Source organism: Rhinolophus sinicus, chromosome 11, assembly GCF_057876585.1.
Source record: "Rhinolophus sinicus isolate RSI-liver-muscle chromosome 11, RSI-T2T, whole genome shotgun sequence".
NCBI lineage: Eukaryota > Metazoa > Chordata > Mammalia > Chiroptera > Rhinolophidae > Rhinolophus > Rhinolophus sinicus.
Genome location: NC_142511.1, coordinates 2,557,802 through 2,585,779, shown reverse-complemented (window position 1 = coordinate 2,585,779; position 27,978 = coordinate 2,557,802). Strand labels below are relative to the sequence as shown.

Genomic DNA, 27,978 nt, shown 5'->3' with positions numbered 1-27,978 from the left:
CGAATTTACAGGTAAATTGTCAGGACTAATCTTACTAAAAGCACAGTGAAAGGGCCCCTAGGTTCATCGTGCTTTCATCTTTAAAGAAATTTATGAACACAGGATGCTAAGTTTTCTGTGCGTCAACGTGCTCGCATGTTTTCACTCACTTAAAATCAATATCCTTTGATGGATTTCCTTCATGTGATTTTGGTAATGTACCATTCGTGACAACGTCCAAAACATGACTGATGGAGGGAAAAAGCTATTTATGCCAGGCCTCCCCCACCCCCCACTTAAAAGCCAGTTTAAAACCACACACATCATTTTTCCTCCCTTTGTCTTCAAAGACACCATATTACTTACACTGCCACCCTCTAAACAGATGCAAGGGTGGAACACATTGGTAGGATGGAGAACAGAGTGTAAATGATAGTTTGAAATGTGACTTTTTACAATACTCGAGGTACATGATAAATAAAACCACCATAGCCGATGGTCTTTATTATCAAAGTTTATTGTTGGGGTCAGTTCCTATCTACTGGGAGACAGCTATGTGTCAGTGTGTGCTCTAGTAACTAGGGTACTAGCCATTCTGCAGACTAGTCGCACTGGGGCTGTCGGACATGGGTCGTAATTAGGTCAGTGGAAGCACGCGCCCAGGACCCTGACAGCAGAGCCATTACTCTCGGAAAGTTCCAGTGCCGTGCCACCTGTAAGGCATCTTCTATCAGCGGATGAGACTCACGGACGTGTTGGTGGAATGAATCAGGAGTTGAACCCATTCTCTACTCTTCTCTGCGAGAGAAATATGGCTCCAAGGCAGGAACCCAAAATCAGGGTTTAGAAAATCCTTTCAGCTCCCAAAAAGCAAGTAAAACAACGTCAAGAGGAAAAGTGCCAGGAACCAGGAAAAGGGAGGATAAATTAAGTGGAAGTGGAGGGAATGGAAACTTCTGGAATGCAAAGTAGCTGGGTATAGATGCCATTTGAGATGACAAAGAATACAGTACAGTCGCAAGTGGGGAAACAATTCAAATATTGAAAGTTATTCAGATACCAGAAATGAAGAGAGATTCCCCCTCTTGGAGGACAACTGGTTTTAAAAAAATGAGAAAAGTGACTCACTACTAGGAAAATGAGTACCTGAGTAGAAATAGGTGTTTCAAAATGCCAAGAACAGTATCATACACAAATAAGCTGTCTATAGGACGGGAAAGTGGTGGTGGCCTGTTACCAGATTTGACATCGGAATGACATTTCCAGCAATGGCTTTGTCGGTAAGGTTCTGGCATATTTTCTGTAGCACAGATAGCTCTGAAGGAATGTTTTCATAACACTCGACTTATGTGGGAATGCAAATGACTAGCGTGGAAAAACTCAAAGACCTCCCCCCCCATTCCTGCAGGGTGGAAGGAGTAGAATTCTCGAAACAGCTGTGGCTAAAGGCCCAAGCCCTCGCACTACCCTCGTGATAAAAGTGTTAAAGAAATTACCAAGTGTCAGGTGAGTCAGTGAACCTTGTACCATGGAGACAGCAGATGACGTGTGCTGACTTCTGCAGGCAGCTTGAGAAACTGAAGAACACGTATACTAAATGCTGCCCTACCATGAAATATAATAAGCACAACTAGGGCCGTTAAGTGAGACCCGGAAAAGGTCTAGCTGCCAACCAGACTGGGAAGATAAATGAGACAGCACAGGTTTGTAACCTGTACCTTCCCCACGAACCCAGTTCGTCTATAGAAAAGCCATCTGCTGGCACCAGGCCAGTACGTCTGAATTACCCTTAGTATGTCATTCTTCTAAAAGAGGAAATGTGTAAGTAGCAGATGTACGTCAATGACACGTTTCTACAAAGCCTTCTCCACAGTCTGGACCTGGACCTGCTGAGGACAGGCTCTACTCTTGGAAGCATCGTTAAAGGCAGAAGAAAATGATGACTTGCTTGAGGTTTTCTCCCCAGAAAAGGACACCGGTGGACTGGGGCTCGTATGATGAGTCTCTTGTTGAAGCTGAACAAACGGTCTCTTCTTCAGGAGCTACCTTCGTTCGTTCATCATATTTACAGGTTTCTTCTGATGGACATGTGGAGTCATCTCCAGGAGGAATGGGGCAGAAGCAGTTTCTTTCCCAGTCACGTCTCTGATGAAATGAAGGAGCCCAGACTTTTCAGACACCTGGCTGTGGGGCGGGTGGGGTGGGCTGTGTCCCGGGATGGGATGCACGGACGGCTGTCGGACCTGGCTGTTCCCGCCCCACGGCCTTTCCTGCTGCAACCTGTGCGTCCACATTGCGAGGAATCGTAAGGATTTTCCTGACCAACTGTTTCAAACACAGTTCCATGTGCTGGAAAACAGAGAACTTAAGTGTGAATTCGCCCTGGGATTTTAGACAGCAGATTTTAACAAGCATAATGATTCCATCAGTCAGAATTCCAGAGAGGAGGTAGTTTAACGCCCAAACGTGTCCTGGGTCCCTTGTTCATGTCGAGAGTCCCTAGCTACCTGTGTCACTTAGTGCGCTGCACAGACCGCTGTGGAAGTCCACAGCTCATGGGTGACACCGACAGACATGTCTACGTTCACAGATGCACCTAAGCGTCGCTTTGCTCCCTTGCCTCTTCTGGCAGTTTTCGATCTAGTCCTTTGGGTGGCAAATAGCTTAGCAAATTAAAATACAAATGCACACAAATGCTATCTAACGGGGGCAGGAGGGAAGAAAAGGTAAAATGAGAAAAGGGTAAAACTCACTGTAAGCCCAAGTGTGAGATCCAGTGGAGGCAGTAACATGGCTAGCAGAAAAGGGAGGCTGAATTCAGGGGGTGAAAGAGTAGGGGACATGAGGAAAAACAGCAATTTTGGTGATTTTGAACGTGGTAGTAAGAACTTCTCCTTGGCTCCGTGGTAATTCTAGGGATCCCACAATTACAGTGGGGTTCCGCGATAAGCGCACCACTTGATTTAGGGGCAATTTGAAGGAGACCTAAGTCACTCTTCGACTTCCATAGCATGAAGTGGGGTGGCAGAAGACTTCTATTAGCATTTCGTTTGGAGAAAAACGCACATAGGATGGGAACACCTAATTACACTTTAAGAAAGAGAGTTTAGTCAAGATAGTGTAGGTCCTCTGTAAAAGAAGGAACGGCCTCGGGCGGCTGCTTGGCTCAGTGGTTAGAGCGCAGCGCTCATAACCCACGGTCACCGGTTCGATCCCCACATGGGCCAGTGAGCTGTGCCCTCCACAACTAGATTGAAAACAACGACTTGACTTGGAACTGATGGGTCCTGGAAAAACACACTGTTCCCCAATATTCCCAATAAAAATTAATAAAAAAGAAAAAAAAGAAGGAATCGCTTCTTCATATTAAACACTGTTTGGAGGAACGAATTAATTGACAACTAGAGAAAGGAAAATGAGAAGGTAAAATGAATTGTTCTTTCTGTGTCTCCCTCCTGTACATCGTTATTCTCTCTCAAGGTGGAGGGTGGGCAACTGTAGGCTCCTTCCACTAGTGTTATCTGTTAGTTCTCAACTCCCCACCTCCATTGAAAGCTGTTCCCCTTTTGTACTTGACTGAACATTCCAGGCCTGTCATCAGCCCCCACACTTAGCTGACTAGTCCTAGATATGCACCCTGTTTTATTACTATTTTTTCGGTGCAAAGGTTCCATTTAAAAATATCTTCCTTCAGACATCTGAAATAATTATAATTGCTCACTCAAGGTGAAGGTCATTATGAAAATAAGGTGATGCTTTAAAACACTTGCATTCCTAGGGAAAAGCAAGCACACGCTATTATTGTGATTTCCTAGTGGGATCCTGCCGACCAGGGCGGGACAGACCCAAGGCCCAGAGGACACTCTGCAGGCCCCCTTGGTGGTCTCCCTCCGTCCTGGCCCTCCAGCCAGCACACGTGAGCACTGCTGTTCCCAGGGAATCAGGCCTACACAATGGCCCTGAGTGAGCAGCCCAATTGAGAAGGGAAAGAAAAAGTGGGCTTTTCAGACAAAACGCTTTGTTAACTCAGCGTTTGGACTATGCTCCTTCAGGCCCAAGTAATTTCAGCATAACAGCTGTCAGATGCAGTGTCCCGGCAGCTCACTCCTTGTTCACGTTAAGTATTACATACAAGTGCTCCTGGGTCCAGGCCACAGAGCACAATATAAAGTGAGCCAAGCAACTAAAGTGCCATCTGAGGGAGAAAATCCGATGGCCTGTTACGGACAGGACCACGCTGTGGGCTCTGAGAGGCCTCGGAAAGAGAGGAAAAGAATGGCAAGGGAAGGTCCTTGTGGGGCGCAGACACGTCACTCGGCGAGGGCGCGCGCGGACCCCGGCAGCTTACCTGGGCAGTCCCTTCAGTTGCTCTCCGCGTCACAGTCTTTGGGGGGTTCCCCACCTCCTGGCAACTCACTCTCGATTTCCCACAGGACGTCATCTTCGTCTTCCAAGTTGCTGGAGATGTGGCACTTCTTGAACCCTTGGATGATGGATTCACTCGGGATGCTATTCCAGGCGACCATGACCCACTCCAGGAAGAGGCCGAGGGGCGGTTTCTTGGCATTGCCGGTGGGGCTGAGCGCCAGGTTGCCGGCCAGAAGCCAGTTGGAGTACTGGGCCCGCACGCTGTCGTTCAGCGGCTTGTAGACCACCACATCCAACACCTGCAGCTGCGAGGTCAGGCCCCCGGGGATGATGACCATGTCGGTGTTCATGTTCTCCATGGAGCTCTTCACCGAGTCGGTGGCGTGGCCCCGGAAGCTGTTCAGGATCAGCATCCCTCGCTGCTTGGGCGCCGCGCCCGTCCTGCGTCTCCACACCACTTCCAGCCAATCCTGCATCAAGTCCTCGGTCATCCAACCGTAGCGGTGACAGCGGATTTCCATCCCGCTGGGGAACTTCCCGGGGGGGATGTATGTGCCCCTTAAAATGATGTAGGGGGGCAATTTCCTGCCATCGGCCAAGACGCCGAGCATGGCTGTGATCTTCAGTTTCTCCCTGCCAGGCGTCTTCACCAAGACGGGCTTTTCACCCTGGTTGTCAACAGTCACCCTCGACGGCACCTCTAAACAAATGGGCGTCTCATCTGCATTTCCCATCTGAGCCACCTGGTAGTCATGTGCCCTGCGCAGAGCCAGGACGCTGCGCTGGTAGGTGACGAGTTTCTCCGTCAGGTCTTCAGGCAGTTGCTGGGGCACCGGCACCTTATGCCTCAGGGACAGGTCATACCTTCGCATCATGCGTCGACACCAACCCAGGCTGGCCTTGAACCCCTTCTCCGGAATGTTCATTTCCTGGGCGATCTCCAGAGCTTTCAGCTGCATGGCCTCCCTGGTGATGGGGTCCCCCTTGGCCTGCATGTACCGGACGTACTCCGCCACCCGCTGGTCCACCAGCGCGAAGCGCCCGTTCTTCGGGCCCCGGAACGCCCGCCGCATGGCGTGGGCGTTCTGCAGCTGCGGCTTCACCTTGCGCCAGTCCCGCACGTTCTTTTCCAGCACCCCAAACTGCTTGGCCGCCTGGCAGTTGTTGGTGCTCTCCGCGTACTCCACCACCATCAGCTTGAACCCCGCGTCGTAACTGCGGCGCATGCCTCGGCTGAACTGGAACTTGGCCGCCAGGTCATCTGCCGCGAGCTCGTACCCCGGGAAGCCCATGGCCATGTAGAAGGGGTAGCCCTCGCTCCACTCGGGCAGCTCGGCGAGGTCCCGCGGCAGGCGGAGGCCAAAGCCGTCCAGGGGCTGCGGCTGGGGACACGGGGAGGCAGAGTGCATCGGGCCCACCCAGTCTGGGGGCTTCACGTCAGGCTCTTCGTTTTCTGGGAGACAAACAGGCGGGGGCGAAGGTAATGCCAGTAAGTAAAATGATGTCTCGCTTACTCCCTGATTTTTGGGTGGAAATGGCAAGAATACCTTAATCTGAGGTTCACTGAAAGCAGTAACTTTAAAAACAGGTACTGTTTCTTAAATCCTTACCCACGTGCCAATCCCCACGGATTACCACGTCTAAGTCTCACTAGGATCACTGAGAGTCACTGTTCCTTCTTTGCAGAGGAGGCTACAGAAATTAAGCACATCAGGGCGGCTGAGCTAGACAGTGGCAGATGTGGGAACAGGTACCATGCTGGGGTCACATAGTAATTTAAGGGCTATGTTTGGGCCCAAATAATTTTTATGTGCACGAGGAGCCAAACATAACCCTACTACCATAACAGCACAGAATCTGGATGTGGCACGGGCTGAGTTGCACCCCACGAACCAAGAAAATCTATAGCAAAAACCACACTTAGAGTTAAGCTTCTAAGGCAGAAAAGTGGTAGAACTGGGCTTCATTGTGTGTTTAAATATGTGGAAGGTGGTCAAAGAACTGAGTATGATTCAGGGAAACTACCATATCTCACCCAAACCAAGATGCCCTCTTTTGCAAGATGCACCGTCATTTTAAGAGGCATTCTCAATTTCAGAGATGTTAAAGTGGTGGGGAGAAAATGTGTCTCAGAATCAATGAAATAAGGCATTTGACACTTACCTAGAGAGAAAGTAAATAAAAATTCTGGTTGTTACAAGTGGTGTTCATCCAATGCTACCCTCCTAACCATGTTTCTTGATAAAGGACCATGTGTTTCTTAGACCTGTTCACTCAAATGTGTGCTACGCTTGGTGTCGTGCTTTCTATGCAGGATGAAATGGCCAAGGTGACCTAACTCTGGATGTGTGCTTCGTCACACGAGTTTCCTTAGAGGTGTAAGGGACACCGCTGAGGTGGCTCATTCACACAGGATGTGCGCTGGACCAAATGCCACACAAGCTTCAGTTTGTTTCACCTGCACACTAGGCTGCACTTCAAGACTTCTTACCCATAGTTGACAGAGAAAGACATGGAGGCTCAGAGAGGCAAAAGAAGTTGCTTAAGGCCACACAGTAAGCACTGGGAAGGAGATTGTTAAACTCCAAAGCCCATGATCTCTCTGCCTCACAACCCTGCCTCACTCTCACATGCCCACAGAATGAATCCGGGAACTTAAACCCCACTTCATAAAGCCCCCCTGTGAGGGACGCTGCCTTGGTTTAACCGTTTACCTGCGAAGGTTCCTCCTGGGAGCTGCCATCCGTTGGAATTCTGAGGCTCCTCCTCCCCTTCCAGCCGAGAGATCATGTCCGGCTTCGGGAACGGGAATTCTGTTCACAGGAAGTAACGCAGGGAACCGCTGTGTGTTACTGTCTCAAAACACTGCCAGCATCAGCCCTTTAGAACACCTACCTCCACCCATCCTCTCAACATGGAGATTTATGAAAGATGGGGGGAAAAGGGCCTGGGATACTTAAAGAACAACTACGGAGGGGCACAGGCCTGTCAAAGGGAATTCCTAGATCTCTGCTAATGAGGGCTGGTCCCAACAGGAAAAAAGAATGGCATTTAGCAAGGCAGTGGGTGGACGCAGCCACCGAGCTAGTCAACATTCTGACACCTGTACATGCAAACTGGGAAATCCCTCCAGACGGTAAAATTCTAATACGGGTATGAGTGCTGGGAGGGGAGCAAGGATTCCCCAAGCTTCTGAGGCTGACAGTGAGAGGAGCCCCCCTCACCCCCGCCCCGTGACGACGTTCCTTAGGTTATGTCTGTTTTTGATGCGAATGCCTGGGCTGAATGAGGGGGTCCTGAGGGTGGCCCAAGTTGCTCAGTGAAAGGACACATATTCATATCCCTGCCTAAGTCCAACGGGCACAGGCATGGAGGGGACAGAGGCCAAGTGCAGGAGACAGGGGTGTTAGATATAGCAGAGAGGAGAGACCCGGGAACAAGTGTCTGGGCTCAGAGCCTCCAGGAGACAAAGGGACACCAAGCTTTACCCAGGGACAGGACGGTCTCGTAATTCATCCTCATGACTTCCCGGTAGAGCGCCTTTTGTGGCTCGGTCAAGACTTCCCACTCCTCATCGGAGAAATATATGGCCACCTCATCAAACAGGGCCGGCACCTGGAACAGAAGAGACCTTTCTCAATGGGCACACGCAGACCGACTCACACCCCCGTGTCACGGGGAGGGGCTTTGACCTGGGGAAGGGCCTGCCCACCCACACATGGCCACGAGGCACAGCAGGACACGAGCACACCCCCCCGTGCCCCCTCAATTCCCAGATCAAGGAGACAGCACCTCAAGAAAACGGCCCCCCACCCACCAACTGTCAGGTCGGGAGACCCTCCTACAGGCAGGAAGGGCTGATGACCCCTCATCTCCCTCCGGAGCCGGACACCAACCACACCCACCCCTGCAGCCCTGCTGTCTCCCTCAGGCACAGACCCATAGCGGGGCTGGTTTGGTTTGTAAGCGCCATGGGAACACTGCTCTGCCTGGACCCCAGGGGTTCTCGGGCACCATCCTCCATCCCTCACTGGCCCTAGTGTTGGATTCTGCACCCAAAGCAGCCAGGGAGGAGCCAGCGAGAGACGGGCCACCCGCCCGAGAGCATGAACAGGAGGCGAGAGGCGCTAATGAGGGCTTAACTGTGTGTAACGAGCTACCAGAGCAAACGGTTTGCCTGGACCCCAGCAGAAAGCCCCACAGACAAGGGCTGCCCTCCCCGGACCCACCCATCAACCCCAGTGTGAGGGGGCCCAGCAGCTAAAGGCAGCCAAGCCACCCAAACCAACCTCCTCTTATTTATTCAACTACTGGCTTTTCTCTTTACTATGCTTTTTCTTTCGGTCACTAAAAATCCTTTTCCAAAGGCCATCGTATTCAGTGGTAAGAAATCACTGGGCCGTTTGTTTCAGGCCTGTTACTTAGTATTACTGCTTTCAAAGCTGTTCCCAAAGCTGAATCGAGGGCCTGGGTGATTAGGATGGTTTTCATCAGCTTAGAAAATTCATTGCCTGCATAGCCTGCAGCTTCTTCAGGGGTCCGGCCATCAGTCACTCAGACATACTGGCCTTTCCTGCTGCTCCCGACGTCCACTTGTTCCCTCCCCACCCCCACAGCATCCCACACATAGGGATCACGTCCTAGAAAAGGCCCAGAACTGTGGCATGTATTTCCCCAGTAACAACCACATTTCATCAAGGAGGAAACGGGCTCAGAGACGCCTTGTTTCTGGTCCAAAGTCACACAGCCAATAAATGGCAGGCAAGGTGGAGATTTGGACTGGGCACCGTCTGACCTCCAGGCTCCAGCCCTTACAGACAACAGAGTGGCCTCCTGGGTGACCAGGCCTCCACTCTCCAGACCTCCATGCTCACCTCTGCTCGGCCACGGCAGCTCCCGGAGCCTTTCTCCGACCCTCCATGCCTTGGGGTCCCCACATTCCTGGACAGGCCCATACCCATCCTGCTTCCAGGACTCGGCCCAGATCTCACGTTCCCTGGGTAGCCCGCCCAGCCCTGGGCTGTGTGCCCACCTCCACGCCCCTGTCACGTCCTGGGCTCAACTCTCTGGTGACACTTATTATCACGCATGTTCTTTGGGTCACTTGTCTGCTCCTTCCAGCAGAATACAAGCTCACGGCGGGCAGAGCCTGGCTCTTCCGTTTGGATTCCCTCAGTCTAGGACACTTCCGGTATACAGCAATCACTTACACATAGTTTTGAATAGAAGATTTAGGCAAATACTCTCTGAATTTCCCTTCTCCTGCTCCACTTGGAATAGTTTCAAGTGATCATTAAATTTTATCTGTCACAAAACCAAGCCTATACTTCGGGGTAAGAGTGGCCCGAATCCCGAGTGTGAAATACCAGGAAGGACCAATGCATGGTCTCCATCCATCTGGAAAGCCAGTCAGCCAGGAATTTTCCACCGCACCCCTTCCCACTTCTCAGGCTTTCAAACAACCGCCCCCTTTTGGCCTTTTCTCTCCCTAGGAAATTCCAGATGTAGGCCATACCTATTTATAGTGCCTTTCCCTTTGCTGATAAAGTGGGACAAAAGACTGGCTGTCCTGTCATTTCAGAGGGGTTATCGCTCCTCGTTCCGCTCGTAGAAGGTAACACGTCCCGGGCCTGCCTGGTAAAAATACCCGGGGCCCTGAAGTCGCGAGAAGGCGGCTGGAGGCGGGGCCTATTCGTCTCCTCCAGTCTGTGACCGACCACAGAGGATCTTCAGACAAGCCCACATTATGCTCCGCAGGCACACAGGGCAGCGGCTTAGAAATGCTGCCACAGCAGCCCTCTGTGAGAACGGAGCGAAGCTGCAGCAGGCCCTGCCATGCATGCCTCCCCTCTCTCCACAGAGGCCTTTTATCTGGCGGAGCATAACAGAAGGCAACCAGGCCCAGCCCTGGGCCAGACTCAGAAGGCGGGCTGCCCAGGCTCCACCCCAGCCAGTCATCCTGGGCCTGGCAGGTAGGGAAACTCATTCCTGCCCTCCTCCCTGTCTCAGAACATCCAGGCCTCATCGGACAGGGGGCCTTCCTGCAGCCCAGCTCGGCCCCGCAAGCTGATGTCCAGGGGAGGTGCCCACAGCACTGACTCTGCAGGTCTCTGCAGGTCTCACCAGGGAACACAGTCTGTCCCCGTGCCCCGAGAATGCCTGCTGAATGCATGCCAGCATTGCGGGGGCACGGCCTCTCAGAGGTTTAGATATGGTACCTTACTGAATGCTTTAAATAATGTAGGGATACGGGGACCACTACCCCGCTTTCAGGGGTGAAGAAACAGCTGCTGAGTCACGTGCACAGTGCCACAGAGTGAGAAAGTCTGACTCCAACGCCTGTGCTTTCTCAGGCCATCGGGCCTCCTACGCATGGAGGCTGCAGGGAGCCTGGGGCTTCCTGTGGGGAGATGAGCCAGCCTCGTCCCTCAGAGCCACTAAGGAGAGTGAGGGAGAGAGAGAGAGAGAGAGAGAGAGAGAGAGAGAGAGAGAGAGAGAGCTCCAACTCCCGCCAGGCACACCATGCCCTCCTGGTGGCCTTGCCCCTGCCTGGCCCATTTCTCACCCCAACTCTGCCCACGGCTCTCCTCTGAGCAGCCCGTGCCTTCCGGGGGCCTGTTGTGCAAGCCCCCACCCTCCCCTTGGCTGCTCCCACTCACAACTAATGCCCAGTTCAAAGGACACGTTCCCTTTTCTCTACTTGAACTTGTACTCTGACTCCAATTCTCCTATGGAACATTATCCTAACACACAAAACGTGCGTATGTTTGCAAGGTTTCCACCGATCACGCTAATTCTCCACAAAAACACACATTTAAGAACCGGATTCTTTCCTTCCCCTAGTCTGATGCCTTCGGCAGGGTTTTTCAACATAGCACTACTGACACTTTGGGCCAGGTAAGTCGTTGTTGTGGGGCTGTCTGTGCACTTGACGTTTAGCAGCATCTCCCCAGGACAGGCCAGTAGCATCTCCCACTCCCCAACCCACACCGCGAGTCCTGACAACCCAAGGTGTCTCCAGACGCCAAATGTCCGCAGGAGGGGAGGACGCAGAATTGCCCACTGCTCAACACCAGGTCCATGCTTGCCTTCTCCAGGAAGCCTCCTGACTTGTCCAGCCTGAATGCAACCCCCCAAGCTGACTTCCCCCACGACACCCCGAATACTGGACTTACTCCCCTGTCTTCCTCATGAGACCAGCACCTTCGCAAGGCTGGGGGTCTCGCCTCAGTACCACCCACTAACTGCACGTGGACGGCAGGCTGCCTGGAGGCCACGCCAGCCCCCTTCCTCCAGCTCCTCTGTCACTTCCCACTTTCCAGGTGGAACACGGTCTTCACCTTGTACTGTTCTCCGTCCCTACACACTCAGACGCCTGGGTGGGCCAAAGCCCAGGGCTCCTGCTGCCTTGAGGTGGTGCTCCGAGCTACCTGGGACTGACTTCTGCCCTCCCACCCCTATCCCCCCCGCCATCTGCATAGATCAGAACCAGGAAGACGACAGGTGGGCAGAGAACACAGAAGAGATGGAGCAGTGCAGCCACCATCGCTAGAACGGCGAACCAGAGCCCGGTGGTATGTTTTCTATTTTGTATTATTAGTATTGAGGTATAACGTACGCACAGCAAAACACACAACTTTTAAATGTCCAGCTCAGGAGGCTTTTCAAAGACAAATGTCAGTGTACGTGGGTACCCTTGGGGCAAAGCAGATAACCTCCCTGCACCCCAGTTCCCTCACGTGAGAGGGGACCTGGCCCGGATGACCTGGGAGCATCATGACCCTATGAGAAGACATCTCGCTGGGAACAAGCAGTATTGTGTACTCTACTGATGCTCAAAAGCAAAGGAAAACTAAGCAGAGAAAAGCAATGCCAACTTGTTGCTTATTTAAAACGTTTACCACTCATAACCACTCATCATGAAGTCCAGGAAGGACTGTGAAAAATTACACCTAAGTACAACGATCCATATCTGTTGCATTGACATTTTGACAAGCTCACCCCAATTCTCTCACACTGTTCTGTTTGGAAGTGTTCCATATTCCCAGCTGCCTACCACCCCAGTCGCCCCTCCAGGCCAGCTGGAAATGCAGCTCTCCTCATGCCAGCTCAGTGCCCAAGTCTTGTTTCAAGTGGTCCCCTTCAACCAGCAGCAGGTGACAAGGACGCTCTCCTTGCCCAAACTCAAGTCAGGCTCCTCTGAGCCCTCTTCCCACAAGGCCTCCCTCTGGGCTCCCGTCCTGTTCCCAGCCTGCCTAGCCCAGTTTTAGCAAGAGTCCTGCTCAGTCAGTTGAGAAAGAACCCCTCCCACCCTGGACATCTGATCCCCCTGACCTGCCTTCTGCAAGAATCCTGTTAAATTAGTTTAGCAAGAATCCCCCATCCCCGCTGTCTCCTCTTAGTACTTTTCCACCCACAGACCCCTCCACTCTGCCTCTCGGCTACAAATCCCCACGTGTCTTTACTGTATTCGGTGTGGGGCCCAATCTCTGTCCCCTATTGTGACCGTCTTGACATCTACCTCAATAGTTCTGAATAGAGTGTTCCTTACCTTTGTAACAAGTGCCAGGTCATTTTTTTCTTTAACATAGGTCAGCGGGCACTTAGTTGGTGTCGACAACAACATGCCTGGCATGGTGTAGGGGACCCAGGGGACAGGAGAGAGACTGGGTGGTGGCCTCTCGGACTTCCCATCCTGACGGTGATAAGCTACATGGCTGGCGCTCAGGTAACCAGCGCCTCCATTCTTCACAGCCTTTTAAAGCCACAGCACTGTTTTCTCAGGAATGCAAACACAGGCCTGGGCTGAGCTATTCTTACTTCCTCTGTGTGCCCAGGAGAAGGCCTACCGCAAGGCCTGGCTGCCAGGCCTGCTCCCACAGCTGTGTGCGGACCCCACAGCTTCTCACTCACCCATCCGCCTTCTGAGATCCGGACCTTCTGCATGTCTGTCGGGCCATCCTCCAGTTCCCGGCTCCGAATCTCTTCTTCCTCTTCCTCTACTTTCAGGGTCAAATTGAGAGGGCAGGCTGTGGACTCCATGTCTGCAAGCAAGATTCGGTTCAGAAATATCAGGCGCTGGTGTGACCTCTTCAAAGCCCCAGCTGGAGGCGGCTCAGCCTACACAAACCTCTGTAGCCTGAGCACTGTCAGGCTGGAATGAAGGGAGGGGACTGAGCTGGGCCCAGGCTTCAGGAAAAGCACCAGGAAGCTGGAAGGGGATGCATTTAATTATGATAAAGCAAAGCGAGGGGCTGCATGCAGAAGGCGTTAGCTGGCTGCCTTCAAATATTTCAAAAGCTATCTGTGGAAGAGAGACCGGACTAGTTCTGCTGAGACCCAAGGGCAGAACCGGCCGGTGGGTAAACATTCCAGAAGAGTGCATCCAAAGGCAGAATTCTCGCACAGCCAGCGCCACCCAAACATGGAATCAGCAGCAGGAGGGGGGCGTTGGCTTCCTATCGGTGAAGGTGTTTGAACACAGACAGGAGGACACTTGCTCAACCGGGCTGTTCCTACCGGCCAGTTAAGCGTCAAGAGGTTTGGTGGGCCGGGAATCCCCATCACCTGGATATCCAGATTCAAAGGTTCTGTCCCTGAGCCGGTTCAGAAAATAGAATCATTCTGGAGTCAGTGCCTCACAGTGAGGGGTAACGCCTGGGTACCCAACAAGGTGCATTAACCTGGCGGGGCCCGGCCTGGGCCCAGCCAGCGGCACTGCCTGGCTGCCCAGCGCAAATGCCCACTTGTGCGGAGCTCGGAGGTCGGTACAAAGGGCCGCGCTCCTGCCCTCTGGGGGCGGGCAGTCCCTAGGTGTGCGGTGAGAGGGCATCCTGGGGGCCGCATCCTCCCGGGCTGCCAGAGAAAAGATCGCTCCCGAGTTCAAAGTCGGCTTCTTCCATATTTCCAGAAAGGACGACACGAATGCGACAGGGAGGAGTCTGGGGTGCGCGGAATAGGCTTCTCACCCACTGAGATGGGGCCCCAACTTGGCCGCGGCCTCTCCACCGGCTCCTGGGCAGTGGGTGGGGAGTGGAGGGCGAGGTGCCCGCGGCCAGGCCTCCGCCCGCCGCCCGCGTCCCCGGGCTGCTCGGGTCTCTCCAGCCATCTTGTCCCATTTCCCTTCTCTGCGGCCCCCGCGCGCCCCGGCCCGGCCCGGCCCGGCCCCGCGCACCTGCCGAGCGCCGGCGCCGCCCGCCTCCCGCGGGCCCGCAACAAAGGCGACGGCGGCCGTGCAGCTGCAGCCTCGGCCCCCGCCCCGCCGCGTCGCCCCGGCCCCGGGAGGGTCCCCGCCCGGGCCCCGGAAGGGTCCCCGCCCCGACCCCGCGCGCACTCACCGCAGGGCCGGCGGCCGGGGCGCGGGCCGGGGCGCGGGCAGACGCCGAGGGCTCCGGCCCGGCTGTCACAGCGCCATCCCCGCCGTCTCTCTGGCTGCCCGAGCGCGCGGCCCCTCGGGAGGGAACGCGAGGACACGTGGTGGGAGAGGGAGGGTCCGGCCGCGAGCTGAGGGTGTTGGGAGGCGAGGGGCGGAGCGCTGTGATGTCAGCAGGCCCGGCGCCGGGGGACGCGCCCGCGCCCGCGCCCCCCGTCCTCCCGCGGCTTCCGGCCGCTCCGCGCGCCCCTCCCGGCCCAGCGCGGCGTCCTCCGGCTCCCCCCGCGCTCCCTCGCCGGCCCGCAGCCCTGCTCCCGGTGCACTCGGCCTCCGGTGCCCTGTGCGCGACCTCAGGTGGAGGCGGCGGGAAGAGCCCGGCTCTGTGTTTGTAACCGAGTGTGACCTGGGTGCACACGCTCCTGTGCTCACGTGCGCTCCCCAGTGGTTTGCACCCTGGGCGCCCTCGCCCGCTTCGAGGAATGCTCGCGCAGAACCCACCCGCCAGGGGCTGCAGGGGCTGTGCGTGACGTTTGGGACGATCCCGCTGGTATTCCCGCAGGCGTGCGTGCACAACTTCGTAACATACATGGAGAAGGAACTTCCTGGTTTGTGGACTTGTTGCCTGGTGAATCCCGGCATGGAATCTCGCGAACGAAGCGTCCAGAAGGACCCTCTCCGCAGTGTCCCGGAGTTGTTTGCTTGCAGCTCTGTGGACACTACAACAAAAGTGAGTGGCGAAGCCCGGAAGCCCTTCTCGTTCCAGAACAAGATTCTGAGTTTGGGATTTTGTTGGAAAGGCGTTAAAGGGAAAAACACGATTATTCTGACGCTTGTTAAAATGCAAAGGAAGACTTCATTTGGGATTGTGGAGATACGTGTCCAGACTGTCGCAATAGGGAAGAGATGTCGCGCTTCACTGAATGCAGCAAAGACTAGCTGGAGAATTACAGCCCGTGAACAGAGCGACGGGGTCAGGGGTGGAGATTTACTAAGAGGAGACAGGCAGGTAGAGGGTTTCCTGCTAAACAGATTTAACAGGATTCTTGCGTTGGCAGGCCAGGTTGATCAGACAGATATCAAGGTGTGGGGACGGGGGTGGGGGTCCTCTCTAAACTGACTTAGCAGGATTCTTGCTAAAACTGGGCTGGGTAGGCTTAGGACAAGAGTGTACGTGTGCACCCAAGACAGAAGCCTAGTGGAGAACAGGGCTCGCAGGAGCCTGTCTAAAATTTGGTGGAGAGAGTTTTGTCAAACTTTTCAGACTGTCCCTGAGACTTGCGTGCCTGTGGGAAGGATCTCTCTGCCAAGTTTTTGTGGCCGTTTCTACTGTGTTTAGACATGCATTTTACTTCTCCCTGCCACTGGAGAGGCTGCTGTAGAGCTCTTCATACGTAAAGTATGACAGACATCTTTGAAGTGTAATTATTTCTGACAACCAAGACCTGAGAAGGTCTCCTCCTCGATGGATGGAGAACATTCAATATGGGAGAGAGGAGCTGTTAGAAAGTTTTGTCTGAACGAACAGCTCTTCTTGTGTGTAAAATTAGCATTTTTAGAGCAGGGGTGACATGTTAGCTCACATTGATTGTCATTCCTGTCTTAGCTTTTCTGAGGAAATGGCTGGTTGAGATGGAAAGGTGACGGGGGTGTCAGGAAGGAGGCAGAGGGGGGTGTCACTGGCAACTCACCTTCTTACAAAAAAGTCTGAAGACGGGTTATGAGCTAACCAAAGGAATATTATGTTAGGGGATATAGTCTCTGAGAGGCTGCATGTTCTCACGGAGCTTTGCTTAGGTGTTCCCTGGCAAGAGGCCAACCAGTGGTGACCCACCTGAATCCTTGACTTTGAACCCACAGCCACATGATCTCACTTATGGTCATGGGACCCAGCTTTGCACAAATGCATAATTCCCAACAAGACAGTCATAGGAACAGAGTGCTGGAGCAGGTCCCTGTGTAAGTGGCTTTGTGAGTCAGGTCAGGTCACTGATCTCGGCCTGGGTCTCCTCGTCTTCAGAAAGATCAGTTGAACAGGTGTTGTCCGAGTGTCCCCTTCACCCCTGTCATTCAGCGATTCCATTCTCAGGAAGATTTCATCTTAGTCTGAATGGCGAGTGACGGAAGCTAGTCCTTGAGGCTTTGACACTTTAGGAGGACGGATTTCTGTTGGTGGCTGGTTGGTTAATAAATATAAACAGAGTACGTAAGGAACCAACACTAGTTCTTTAATGGTGCTAACGGAAAGACTCCATCGTCCCGCCTCTGAATTACTGCAGGACACAAGCCATAGGGATTTTTAAAAGGCCACGCCCCACAAAATACCCACAGTGAACTGTAGTGTCTCCTGGTGAGTGCACGTTTCTGACAGGCAGCAGAGGCTGCTTGGCCCTGGGGTAGCCTAGCTCCATTCCTCAGGGACTGAGGTAGGTTGAATTACTGGTCCTGATGCCTCGTATCCCCGTGGTAGTACACCTTGCTGTGATGGAGTGCTGTGAGCTGAGGTCTCGTGTGTGCAGTGTACTTCAGTGTCCCTGCACTTGGCCAGGCCACGTGACATGCTTTGGCCAATGGAACGTGGGTGGAAGTGATTGTGTAACTCCTACAGGTCACATGTTTCCACTTGCACCTCTGGGAGCCATGACAAAAACATGCCCAGGTAGTCATTGCCCCTCCGGCCTGGGCTCCAGAATGACACCTGTGCTACACGGCCATCCTGTGAACAGGAGAAGCTGCTGAGTCTCAGGGTGGCTGGTTATGTGGCATTTTTGTGGCAATAGCTAGCTGAGACAGTGAGAACAGGCAACCTTGGAGTTAGGGCTCCCAACGTTGGCTCCCATGGGGACACTGAGGCAGGGGAAAGGAGAATTGCTGTTTCATGGTAGAATTTCTCAGACATGTGGACAAGGAAACTCCTAGATTGGGAGGGGAGGAGGAGAGAACCAGATGGGGGGATGGCATGTCACTGCTGATGGTATCTTTCTCTTTCCTGGGATGCTGGCACTTCAGAAGATGACAACATGACCTCAACTTTAGATATGTGCCAGGAAAGCCTCAAGATATTCCTGGGAGATCTTGATAAAATGGTAAGAGAAACCCTGTTCTGGACAGTTCTTGGAAGGGCTTAGGAGGTTCCTGGAGAGGCGGTGTGTGGTTAGAGGACCTCAGAGGGCTAAGGAACACTTAGAGGTTTATCTAGAAAGAAAGATAATTCTAATACTGAGTGTACTACTAGCTACCGGAACAAACAGTTCCGTATAAACAGTTCCAAATGTATAAATGCTCAAACAATCAAAATTTATTTTTCATTCACTACTAGTCCTTTGTGGGTGTTTCTGGCCCATAGGTGACTCTCCTCCACACTGTGATTTAGGGATCCAGGTTCCTTCTGTCTGGTGGCTGTGCCATCCCTCCAGCCTGTGGTTTTCTTCATCTGCCAGAGTGAAGGGGAAAGAGCAAATGGAAAAGGCACACCTTTTTCTTGTCCCTAAAGTAACACACATCTCTTTGGCTTACATGCCATTGATTAGGATCAGTTACATGGTGACATTTATATGAGAAGGGGCTGGGAAATACCGCGTGTCTGAGCAGTGACAGCTCCACACGTGGACAAAGGGAGCCTGGGTTTTTATCTCTGCCATAGGGATGCTTTTTCTTTCACCACTTTAAATTAAAAAAAACAGTGCAACCATATTTTTCAATCCCCAAATCACAACGCCCAATGTGACAGATTATGAGATGAGAGTGGATAAACAGTAAGGTGGCTTATTTGAAATTGAGACCCTCGAATGATGTGAACGATGCTCATTCTATGAATGCAGATGCTTTGAATTTAATCACTTGTTTTGAGGTGAGTGCAGTGTGCTGTCATGCGCAGGAATTCACAGGAGCAGACCATGAACAAGCTGCTCACAGAGTTCTGTTTGACCCCACGGGGGTGGTAGCTCCGCGGCTGGCCGTGGTCCCCCGTAGGGTCAGTTTGTAGGGCCTGAGGCTGCACCCCAAAGACTGAAGCTGTGTCCCCAGTTCTGTCAACAGTGTGTAAGAAACTACCAGAGCAAAAAGAAGATGGGAAAAAGGAGGAAAGAATTAGATTCGCTCATATAATGTAGGCATCAGAGTGGGTATTGTTATTCCCACTTTACTGGAAAACAAAAATTGAGACTTTGAAATATGAAGTACAGATCCACGCCCCTAATGGCAGGTCGGGTGTTATTCATCCCCAAAGACGGTTGCTTCATTCTTTTTCTTTTATGCACAGTGGTATTTCCCTGGCCTTTGTGCTATCACCTTGGGTGCATTCCTACACGTGAACCTCTTGAAACACTGCCTGGCATAGGGGAAACACTGAGCAGTGTGTTTGGAAATTCCCCCATCCCCCCCTACACGGCCCTCCCCCCCCATACTGACACCAGTGGCCCAGACACACACAGGCATTGACCCTTCAGACCACTTTCACCCCCAATTTCTTATTTGATCCTTGCAACAATCCCATGATGAGAAAATTGGGGGTCAGGTAGATTAAGCGCTTTTCCATGATAATATCGGCTGGAAGAGGCATCCTCACTGGAGCCCCGCCCCACGCACCAGACCCCCGCCCCGTTGCCCATGCTGCCTCCTGCTCCCCGCACCGAGCCCAGGTAACCATGGCGCTTTTTTCTCTGGAGTGTCTAGTTGGTCTCTTATTTGAGGATGGCGCTTTCGAAACTAGAAGGAAGGTGGCCCCACAACTTGTAGCCATCTGCCTTGCAGAGTGAGGGAGGGCTGATGGCGCCCTCTGCTGGCCATTCCGAGTAGGGCAAGGGCTCTGAACAAAGGCTGGGTGTGCCAGTGAAAGGTCACCATCCCTAAATTACTCCCAAGAAGTGGATACTGTAGGTAAAAGTCCAATAATAAGCCAGGAAGCAAGCTCTGAACGAATTCATTTTCCTTACTTGTTATTTGTAGCATCACCAGGAAAAAGAAAACACTGTAAGATTTTGGAAATTCAGGTGAGATTATTAGAAGTAATTAAGAATTGTATTTGATATATATGTATATATGTGTGTGTGTCTGTGTGTGTGTGTGTGTGTATATGTATGTATGTATTTGTTTTGCTTTTTTCATGTTACAATGAGCCTGGACTTTAGAATCAGACACATGAGGAATCTAATGCCAGTTCTTCTATTGATCAGTGTTTTGACTTTGGGGAAATTGCCCCTCACTTCTCTAGCCTCACTTTCTCCTTTCTTGAAGAGCAGATGAGCACATTTAGTTCCTTCCACAGTGGGCGCTCAGGGGGAAAATGAAAAGGAAGAGAGCGAGGAGACAGACGTAGTGAGCATCAGACATGCTTCCTGTGGACTACCTTAATGGAAAGCTATATTCAACTTACAACATTTTTCATTAACTCTTCTATTCCGACTTTTGCTACTTCATCTTTTTAGACACATACCAATTATGGAAATTAGTGAATTTGTCCTTAAAAGTGGCCACCTACGGATTTCTGTAGCCACCGGGAGAAAAGGCACCCTCCTACAAAAGAGGAACCCTTTCCATCCCTGGGACATGAACCAAAACAAACAAATGAAAGACCAAAGCCTTTCTTTAACCCTTTAGCACCTGTGTCCCACGGAATGGCTTGGGGCAGAGCTGGCAGATCAGGGAGGCATCCTGGAACAGGTGGAGTTTGACACGAACTTGAGTGTTAAGTTAAATACATAGAAACGTGGGAATGAGTCCCTCACAGGCCTGGAGATTTACAAAAGGGATCAAAGGCTAGTGGGTTGAAGGGAGAAAGTAGTATACGGGAGACCAAAAAGATGTGTCAAGAGAAGCCATGAGAAAGAGCCCGTTTGGTGTGCAAAATTACATTTATAATTCATGGAAACGTCAGAGCTCTTACAATCTGATGAAAGCTTCTAGACGCTTATCGTTAACTCATAAAAATAGCTAAGCAATGATATCACTCACGTATGCTCCATTATTAGAGCCATTAGAATGACCAGATTAATAAATGAAGCAAGCACAAGTGGGGTATGGAGCTCATTAAAGCTTTCTATCTGCACGCTGTACCTTTCCTAGTTTCAAGACAAGACTCATCCAGGGACAAGGCGTATTCTGAGCCGCTCTCAGACGCCAGCTGGCGTGGTCTCGTATTAATCTCGCTGCCGTAGAAGCCTACACACTTAAGTGCATTGCATTGGTTTACCCTCTGCCCTCTTCCCTGAACTAACATCTGTCCCCGGTCTGTTCTGTCCATAACGGCTTAGGTATCTGCATCCATTTACCTCCTAGCACATTACTTATCTGCTGCTAGCAATGAACGCTGTGTTTGACTTCAGCCTACCCAGAGGGAGACTTAATGTCCTGCTCAGCTCTTGCCAGACTGCACCTCTGGGGGTCACTTAGCTTGATAACCCAACCAGTGGCTGAGATTGTCTTAAAAATAAACAGATTCCTGCTTCAAATAACAGTGCTGCCACTCTTGCCACAGTCTGAATTTCACCAGGACGCTGGAATTTCTCTTGTTGAAGGGCGGATCCTCCCACCGGGTCCATTTTTCTTGTCCCCTTTCACCCGCTCAGTTTGGGCTTCCTGTCTCTAGCCTCACTAGACCACGTTGCTAAAGGTTTAGCGGGTTTTAACCCTGAGCCTCAGAAGTTAAGTCTAAACTAAACATTAAGTAGAGGAGCAGTTCTCAAAGCCTAGTTCCCAGGCTCTGGTGGGTCCCTGAGCCCTGTTCAGAGAGTCTGGGTGGGCGGGAGAGGGGAGAAACTTTTCATAATTACATTGATTTAGGTTGTCTTTTTTACTTTAGTGACATTTGCACTAGTGGCATGAAAGCAATAGTCGGTGAAAGGACAAACACAGGCAGTGGTACCACGCAATGCTAGTTGTCATGGCATTCTTTATCGCCACCTAACAATGACCTTGGGCCATTCCGAAATATGATGGTTTTTTTGGGAAAAAAACGCTTGTGTAATTGTTTAAGCTGTAAGCTAAACTTATGGCTTTTCTCATGTAACACCAATTTTATTTGAAAGAATGACTGACATATAAACTACGGTTATTTTGACTTGGGTACTTGTCAGACATTTCTAAAAACAAAACGGACGAAGTAAGTCTGTCTCTTCAAGGAAAACAACTGACAGCATTTGTTGTCAATGATAAAATTAGAGCATTCAAGCAAAAAATTTGAATATTGGAAAATTGTACTTGCTGCTTTCAGCTTGCTAGCTTCCCAATACTTCAAGGCATTTCTGAGGAGAAATGCGATTCTTAGATGTTGTAGAATGATAGAATGCCAATGTTTGGGAAATCGTTGAACAACTCAGGAAACCAGTATTTTCTAAGTGACCAGTACATGATGCTACAAAATCATGCGTAGTGAAAAGACATGTTCAAAGTGCAGGATAGCCAAAAGGATTTTAGTGTAATAAGACCACAAAAAGTCAAAAAAAGAAAAAATAAAAGACTACAAAAAATCCGTTGAGGCAGTTCCAGGTTTTACTGCGATCAACCTGTAAGACACTACCATTCGTCAAGTTTTGTTTTAATTTCAAAAAGAAAGTGCCACAGTTATCTTCAGAGCCTATTAAAACGTGCTCCCTTTTCCCAGCTATAACAGAATGAGGTTGCATTTCCTTCAGAAACGTCAATGAAAAAGCATATTGGAACAGAGTGAATCCAGAAGCAGATGTTAGCATCCAGCTATTTTCTGTCAAGCCAGACACTGAAGAGATTTGCAAAATGCAAAAGGAATGCCACTTTTTCACTAAAATGTCTTTGTTCTGGAAAAGATAGTTATTCATCATAAAACATGTTGTGTTACTAGACATTGGGTTTATTGTTATTCATAAATGAACAAGTAAATATTTTTAAATGTCTCTGTTTTAATTTCTAATATGGTAAATATTAATACATGGAACTCACAGAAGGAATTCTTTGGAGTCATTAATGATTTTAATGGTGTACAGGGGACAGAGCACCAATGATATTATTTAAAATAAGGGAGAAGTGTTGCCATTTACTAGATGGTTAAAGGTTCAGATTTTTCACATCATTCCAGATAATTTATGCAATTTATATTTTCTTCATGCAGTAAATACCTTAGGGATAACGTGTTTTCTAAAAAGTATTACTCATTAGGCATAGCCTATTAAGAATATGTTTAAATATTAATAGCAATTAACTATACCACAAAACAATTCTAGGCTAGAAAGGAAATAGAGTAATCTCCTAAATTAAAAAAAGAGAGAGCAAAAGAGAACCAAATAGACACAGAACATCCATTCCCAAATTCCCAAGGGCAGAAACTTGGATTTCGATGTTATAAAGAAGGAAATTCTAAGATGGAATGTTTTTGATATAAAAATAAGCCTCTATTCTCATCTAATAGAATTCTGGGATCGTTAACAAGAATACATTCACTGATCATAATTGTTGCAGTGACGGAAATTAAGAAGGAATTAAAACAATTTCTCATTGTAAATATTCATCCTGTAGAGTGTTGCATATTGGCTTGAATTCATCAGACCGTTCACATCTGAAATGTAAAATGCTGGGGTTCAAGTTGTGGATTTATTAAAGTGAGTGGCAGCTGGAACTGAAGCTCGAAGCGTCCCTTTTCCAGTGGCCCACACATTTGTCATCGTCCTTGCTGGTTATTAAATAATAAGTCTAGGAGACAGGTAGTTTTCGTTCTTTCCTCAGCACTGTGATGCCATAAAATATTAAACGCCACACTTAGAAACACGAGAATGCTTCTCTGTTTTTTAAATTTTTGAATGTAGCAAAAGACATTTGGGATGAATCGGCAGATGTAATTCATTCTTCAAAAAACTTTCATAAACTTTACACATAAAGAGTCATTTTAAAACAGAGGCATCATGGGCTGTCAGCTGGAATAAGGGTGGAAAGTGTTGTTGGTAAAGAATTAATAGGGTTCAGAAATAAAGGGTTGAGATGAAGCATTTCATTGGGTGACGACCTGTGTTAAGGCTGGTCCTACTTTTAAATAATCTTGAAATTGTACCATTTATAGAGGATCATATGGTATTCCGGGGAGGGAAATGCTGGAATAAGCTGTGGGAATATCTGTCATCATAGGGTAGGGGGTCGGGGGAAATAGTCAATTAACCATAAAAGGGATTTTTTTCCCCTCTGCACTTTATTGGGCATTTATTACAGGCTAGGTAGGTAGAGTATTTGGCAATTTGAAATGAATTATGTCGAGTTTGTGAGATATCATTTTTCCATTCTTACAGATGAAGAAACTGAGGCTTATTATGTATGATTCCATAACTTATCCAAGGGATCAGAAACTATAAGTGATGGGGCTGGGAATTTGTTTTGGACCTACATTCCATAATTTCTTTTCTACTTCCGTGTTTCCCTGAAAATAAGTCTGGGTCTTATATTAATTTTTCCTCCATAAGACACATTAGGGCTTATGTTCAGGGTATGTCATCCTGAAAAATCACGCTAGGGCTTATTTTCCAGTTAGGTCTTATTTTCAGGGAAAGATGGTAATATCTTTTCTAGTAGAGATCATTTAAATATTCTGTAAAAAAGAGACTTTGAAGCATGAGTTACAATCCAGGAAGGATACCCAGAAGTAAGTACCAATGAGTGGTTCTCAGTGGGACAAAAAGTTGTCATGTGTCATCTACACCTTTATAGGGACACCAAATATTGTCTCTAGATGGGATAATGGAATCTACAAATGGGAGCGCTGTTGTTAAAATAGCTCCCTACATGATGCTATGGTTGATAAGATAGGAATTTATTGAAATCATTCTTGAGCAGTGGTTTTTGGAACCACATTTTTTCAACCAATAGTTACTGGAGGTATCACTAGTTTCATCTGAGGCTGTTGAAATTTTTTTAAGTTTTGAAATGGCATTTTCACCCTTACGTAGGGAGGAACCACCATTGTGAGTTATTCTCCAGCCTTTTCTGACACCGTCTGGAATGGGTTGGTCGCCCTTCCTTTGTGGTCTCATGGAGTTCAGTTGGATGCCTGAATTCCATTAACAAGCTTCTATTAAGTGTGTTTATTTAATCAATTAATTTATTTGTTTAATTAAATGTCTTTATTCCATTAAGGGACCGGGGCTAGGTACTGGTAATACAAAGCAAAGTAAGATCCATTTGCTCTTACTTGTGATGACATATCTGGTTAATTGGATGTTCCGTGAATGTCACAGGGAGCCCAGGCGCTAAGGATCATCCTCTGAGGAAAGGGTTTACAACTCTGTTCTCTTTCTTCTTTTTTAAATTAAATTTATTGAGGTATAGTTTATTTTAAAAATGAATACATCTATTCATCTAATGAATACGTCTAATGAATACATCTATTTTGATGAGTTTTGGCAGACATAGATTTATGTTGCCACTACCCTCATCACGGTTTAAAATATTGCCATCAACCCAGAAAGTTCCCTCACTTCCTTCCCGGTAAACATTCCCCCAACCCCACCCACCGTCCTTTGAAGCCTAGGCAATCATTGATATGTTTATAACAAAAAAGGAATCTTCCTGTTCTAGAACGCCACCTAAATGGATCCTACAGATTTAAGATTGAAAGAGCACCAAGAGTCTGGGGAATTTGGGAGCAACACATAGCACGGCCCTGTGATATAGGAGAGTCTCTCCAGGTTTTTTCAGGACGGTGGAGAGGCAGTGAAAGAATGGGGGCTCTGGAAAAAAGAAATAACTGACGGAAGATCCTTACGCAACAGGATTTTGGACTGAGGAACGCTAAGGTCAATAAAGCATTGGGCTCTGCTTGAAAATTTGGGAAAAGAATGGCAGTAAAGAGCTGAAGCGTCAGATGAAGTGGAGTCTTGGGGGCAGATCCAACACCATTGGGATCAAAGGTCAGGTCACCATTGTTACGTATTTGTTTCATCTTGTAGCACATTGTATTTTCCAAAGATGGCTGCAACTCTACAGCCCGTTCTGCACGGTTTTCTAAAATCTTCCTATGCCCCCATCAACAGGTGCAGTCTAATTCCTTTCCCTCTGAATCTGGATGGGTTTGTACTTGCTTGTGACCCTTAAAATGTAGCAGTAGTGACACTATATGACTTCCAAGACTAGGTCAGAAAAAGCAATGCAACTTTCCTCTTGCCTGCGGGAAGCCCTCATGCTGGAGCCTTAAGCTGCCATGTCATCAGGCTGAGGGCGCTCCGGCTGCCATGTTGTGAGGAAGCCCTCATGAGCTCATGTGAGGAGACCACGTGGGAAGAGCCTAAGCTACAGAAAGAGACAAATGCTCAGCCATGCCCCAGCCTGCCCCAGCTTCAGCCATTGTCGTGAGAGACTTCAGCCAGAGCCTTCCAGCTGAGCCCTTCCTGGATTCCTGACCACAGACATCATGAGAGAGAATACAATTATTGCTGGTCTTTTAAGTTACTAAGTGTTGGGACGATGTGTTATGCAGTAATAGGTAACAAGACTCAGTTTTAATCTTAAATTATTAGTTCGGTCTTCTCCTTTGGACTAAAACCCTTAGACACAACAATGTCTGGCTTTGATCTTCGTTAATTTTTTCAGAGCCTGAGGACGGAGCACTCCACATAGGGGAGACTTGAGGGTGCCCAAATATACGTTGCTGCTCATTGATTGCCATTGACATGTTGAATGGTTGGCTGTCACTCTTGGTTTACAGCTGACACGGTAATTTTCTGTTATTTTAAGAACAGGATCCAAGGTCAGGCCATTCTTGGGCTTTCCGTACACACAGTTACGAGTCAGTGTGGCACCTAAGCCAGCAACTGAACATATCGGTTCCATTATCTGTTTAAGAGGATGAAGAGGCAGTAAAACTTGACATCCAAGGGCTATTATACAGGACAATTACTTGGCATTCATAATTGTTTTATGTGTGTAAAAACTGAACTTGGAAATAAACTCATTAGCTCTGATAGAAAAACCACAAGCCCAAACAATCCAGTTAAAGGGTTGGTTCCTTCAGACACAGTTAAGTCCAGGCAGGACCTTTTTTGAACTTTCAATATCAGGGCAGAGGAATTTGGTTGTCACAGCTGTGCATTTCAAAAGGAACCCTAAGTTCTGAGTGGTCAGTTCAGATGGGATGGATAGCAACCTTTTAATGTAATAATCACTGCAAAAGTCTTCTTCCTGTAACTTCCAGATGAAAACCAATGGCTTGCTCCTGCTCAGCTTCTACAAAGAGGAGTCCATGTCTTGAGATGCTTCTTCAGGAGACTGAGGTTGGTCCCAGGAGTCACAGCCAGTGTGCAGGGGCCACTGAAGATCCTGTGATGAAAAGGGATCCTGGATTGGCCTCCTTGCTGAAGGAAGATTCTACACATGTCTTCCGCCTACATTCCTAAAGAAATCAATACACACCCAAGGCATCGTAATGCTTCTTTGGGATTAAGATATTGCCGTTCAGCCTTTTCTATTCAATTTATTTAAACACTTAGGCTGTGGTTTTTTTTCTCTCTAATTTTCTAGACCTGTCACCTAGAGAATTGTCTCAGTTGAAGATGGCTGTTATCTGTAGGCTGTATCAGAGTCCCAATGTCAGCTTGAGGGTGGAATTTGACACGGGAAAACTACATAATCATTGAGAGTGGGCAGGCAGTGGAGTTGGAAGGGGGAGAAAAATCATAAGCTTTTGTGTTTTTTTTTGCTTCTTCTGGTTACCAGAATGTTGCAGGTATGAATACGGGGAAGACACTATGGCAACAGCCGGCTGAAACACTGGGTACATTTGCTCCTGTATGCCGCCATCGGGCTGACTTCTACAGCTGGTTGAGACCTGGAAGAAAGGCAGCAGATAACACAGGAGAATGACTCTTCTGTTAAGGGCACAGTTGAAAGTTGTTTGAGATGGAGTAATAGCTTATGTGATTTGATTTTGGTTAATCAAATTAAGTGTTATTTTGTGAATAAACTAATTAAACATTATAATAAAAATAGAAGTAAAAAACAGATCTTATAATCAGTGGATAGAATATTATGTTGTCTGATAAACTTGATGGAATGAACTTGTGTATATTTACATGGTAAGGTTTTGTTGAAATCTTTAGATTTAAAAGCCAGATGTATTAGTTTGGGTTCTCCAGAGAAACAGAATCAATAGGATAAATTATACCTATAAATTATACATATACATATATGTATAGATCGATAGATAGATAGATAGATAGATAGATAGATAGATAGATAAATAAGGGATTTGCTCACATCGTAATGGAGGCTGACAAGTCACATGTTCTGCTGCCAGCAAGCTGGAGACCCAGGAG

The 27,978-nt window shown here is 49.1% G+C and overlaps 2 protein-coding genes across 3 annotated transcripts; one reads left to right on the top strand and one right to left on the bottom strand.

Moving 5' to 3' along the window:
• Positions 1-477: 477 nt before the first annotated feature.
• POGK (pogo transposable element derived with KRAB domain) lies at positions 478-14,818 on the bottom strand. Of its 2 annotated transcripts, none has more exons than XM_074322235.2 (6): positions 14,685-14,818; positions 13,261-13,391; positions 7,836-7,962; positions 7,062-7,160; positions 4,328-5,800; positions 478-2,328 (listed from the first exon to the last, which is right to left on the bottom strand). In XM_074322235.2, exons 2-5 carry the CDS (start codon positions 13,387-13,389, stop codon positions 4,341-4,343), a joined length of 1,815 nt encoding a protein of 604 aa, XP_074178336.1. In that variant the 5' UTR covers positions 13,390-13,391; positions 14,685-14,818; the 3' UTR covers positions 478-2,328; positions 4,328-4,340. The 2 variants fall into 2 exon arrangements, with proteins under 2 accessions (XP_074178336.1, XP_074178337.1); XM_074322236.2 differs by lacking the exon at positions 14,685-14,818 and adding an exon at positions 14,522-14,661.
• LOC148756604 (uncharacterized) lies at positions 14,086-27,666 on the top strand. The gene is made up of 3 exons (XM_088801824.1): positions 14,086-14,110; positions 14,452-15,446; positions 26,859-27,666. Exons 1-3 carry the CDS (start codon positions 14,086-14,088, stop codon positions 26,913-26,915), a joined length of 1,077 nt encoding a protein of 358 aa, XP_088657950.1. The 3' UTR covers positions 26,916-27,666.
• Positions 27,667-27,978: the final 312 nt, after the last annotated feature.

Bases quoted from the DNA above. Each gene is read 5' to 3' on its own strand.
- POGK (XM_074322235.2), bottom strand. From the start codon at position 13,389: ATGGAGTCCACAGCCTGCCCTCTCAATTTGACCCTGAAAGTAGAGGAA. The intron at 7,963-13,260 runs GTGAGTGAGAAG...CTTCTGTTCCAG, and splicing joins GGATCTCAGAAGGCGGATGG to GTGCCGGCCCTGTTTGATGA. The intron at 7,161-7,835 runs GTAAAGCTTGGT...TCCTGTGAACAG, and splicing joins CGAGACCGTCCTGTCCCTGG to AATTCCCGTTCCCGAAGCCG.
- LOC148756604 (XM_088801824.1), top strand. From the start codon at position 14,086: ATGCCCACTTGTGCGGAGCTCGGAG. The intron at 14,111-14,451 runs GTCGGTACAAAG...GGGTCTCTCCAG, and splicing joins CACTTGTGCGGAGCTCGGAG to CCATCTTGTCCCATTTCCCT. The intron at 15,447-26,858 runs GTGAGTGGCGAA...TGTAACTTCCAG, and splicing joins CTGTGGACACTACAACAAAA to ATGAAAACCAATGGCTTGCT.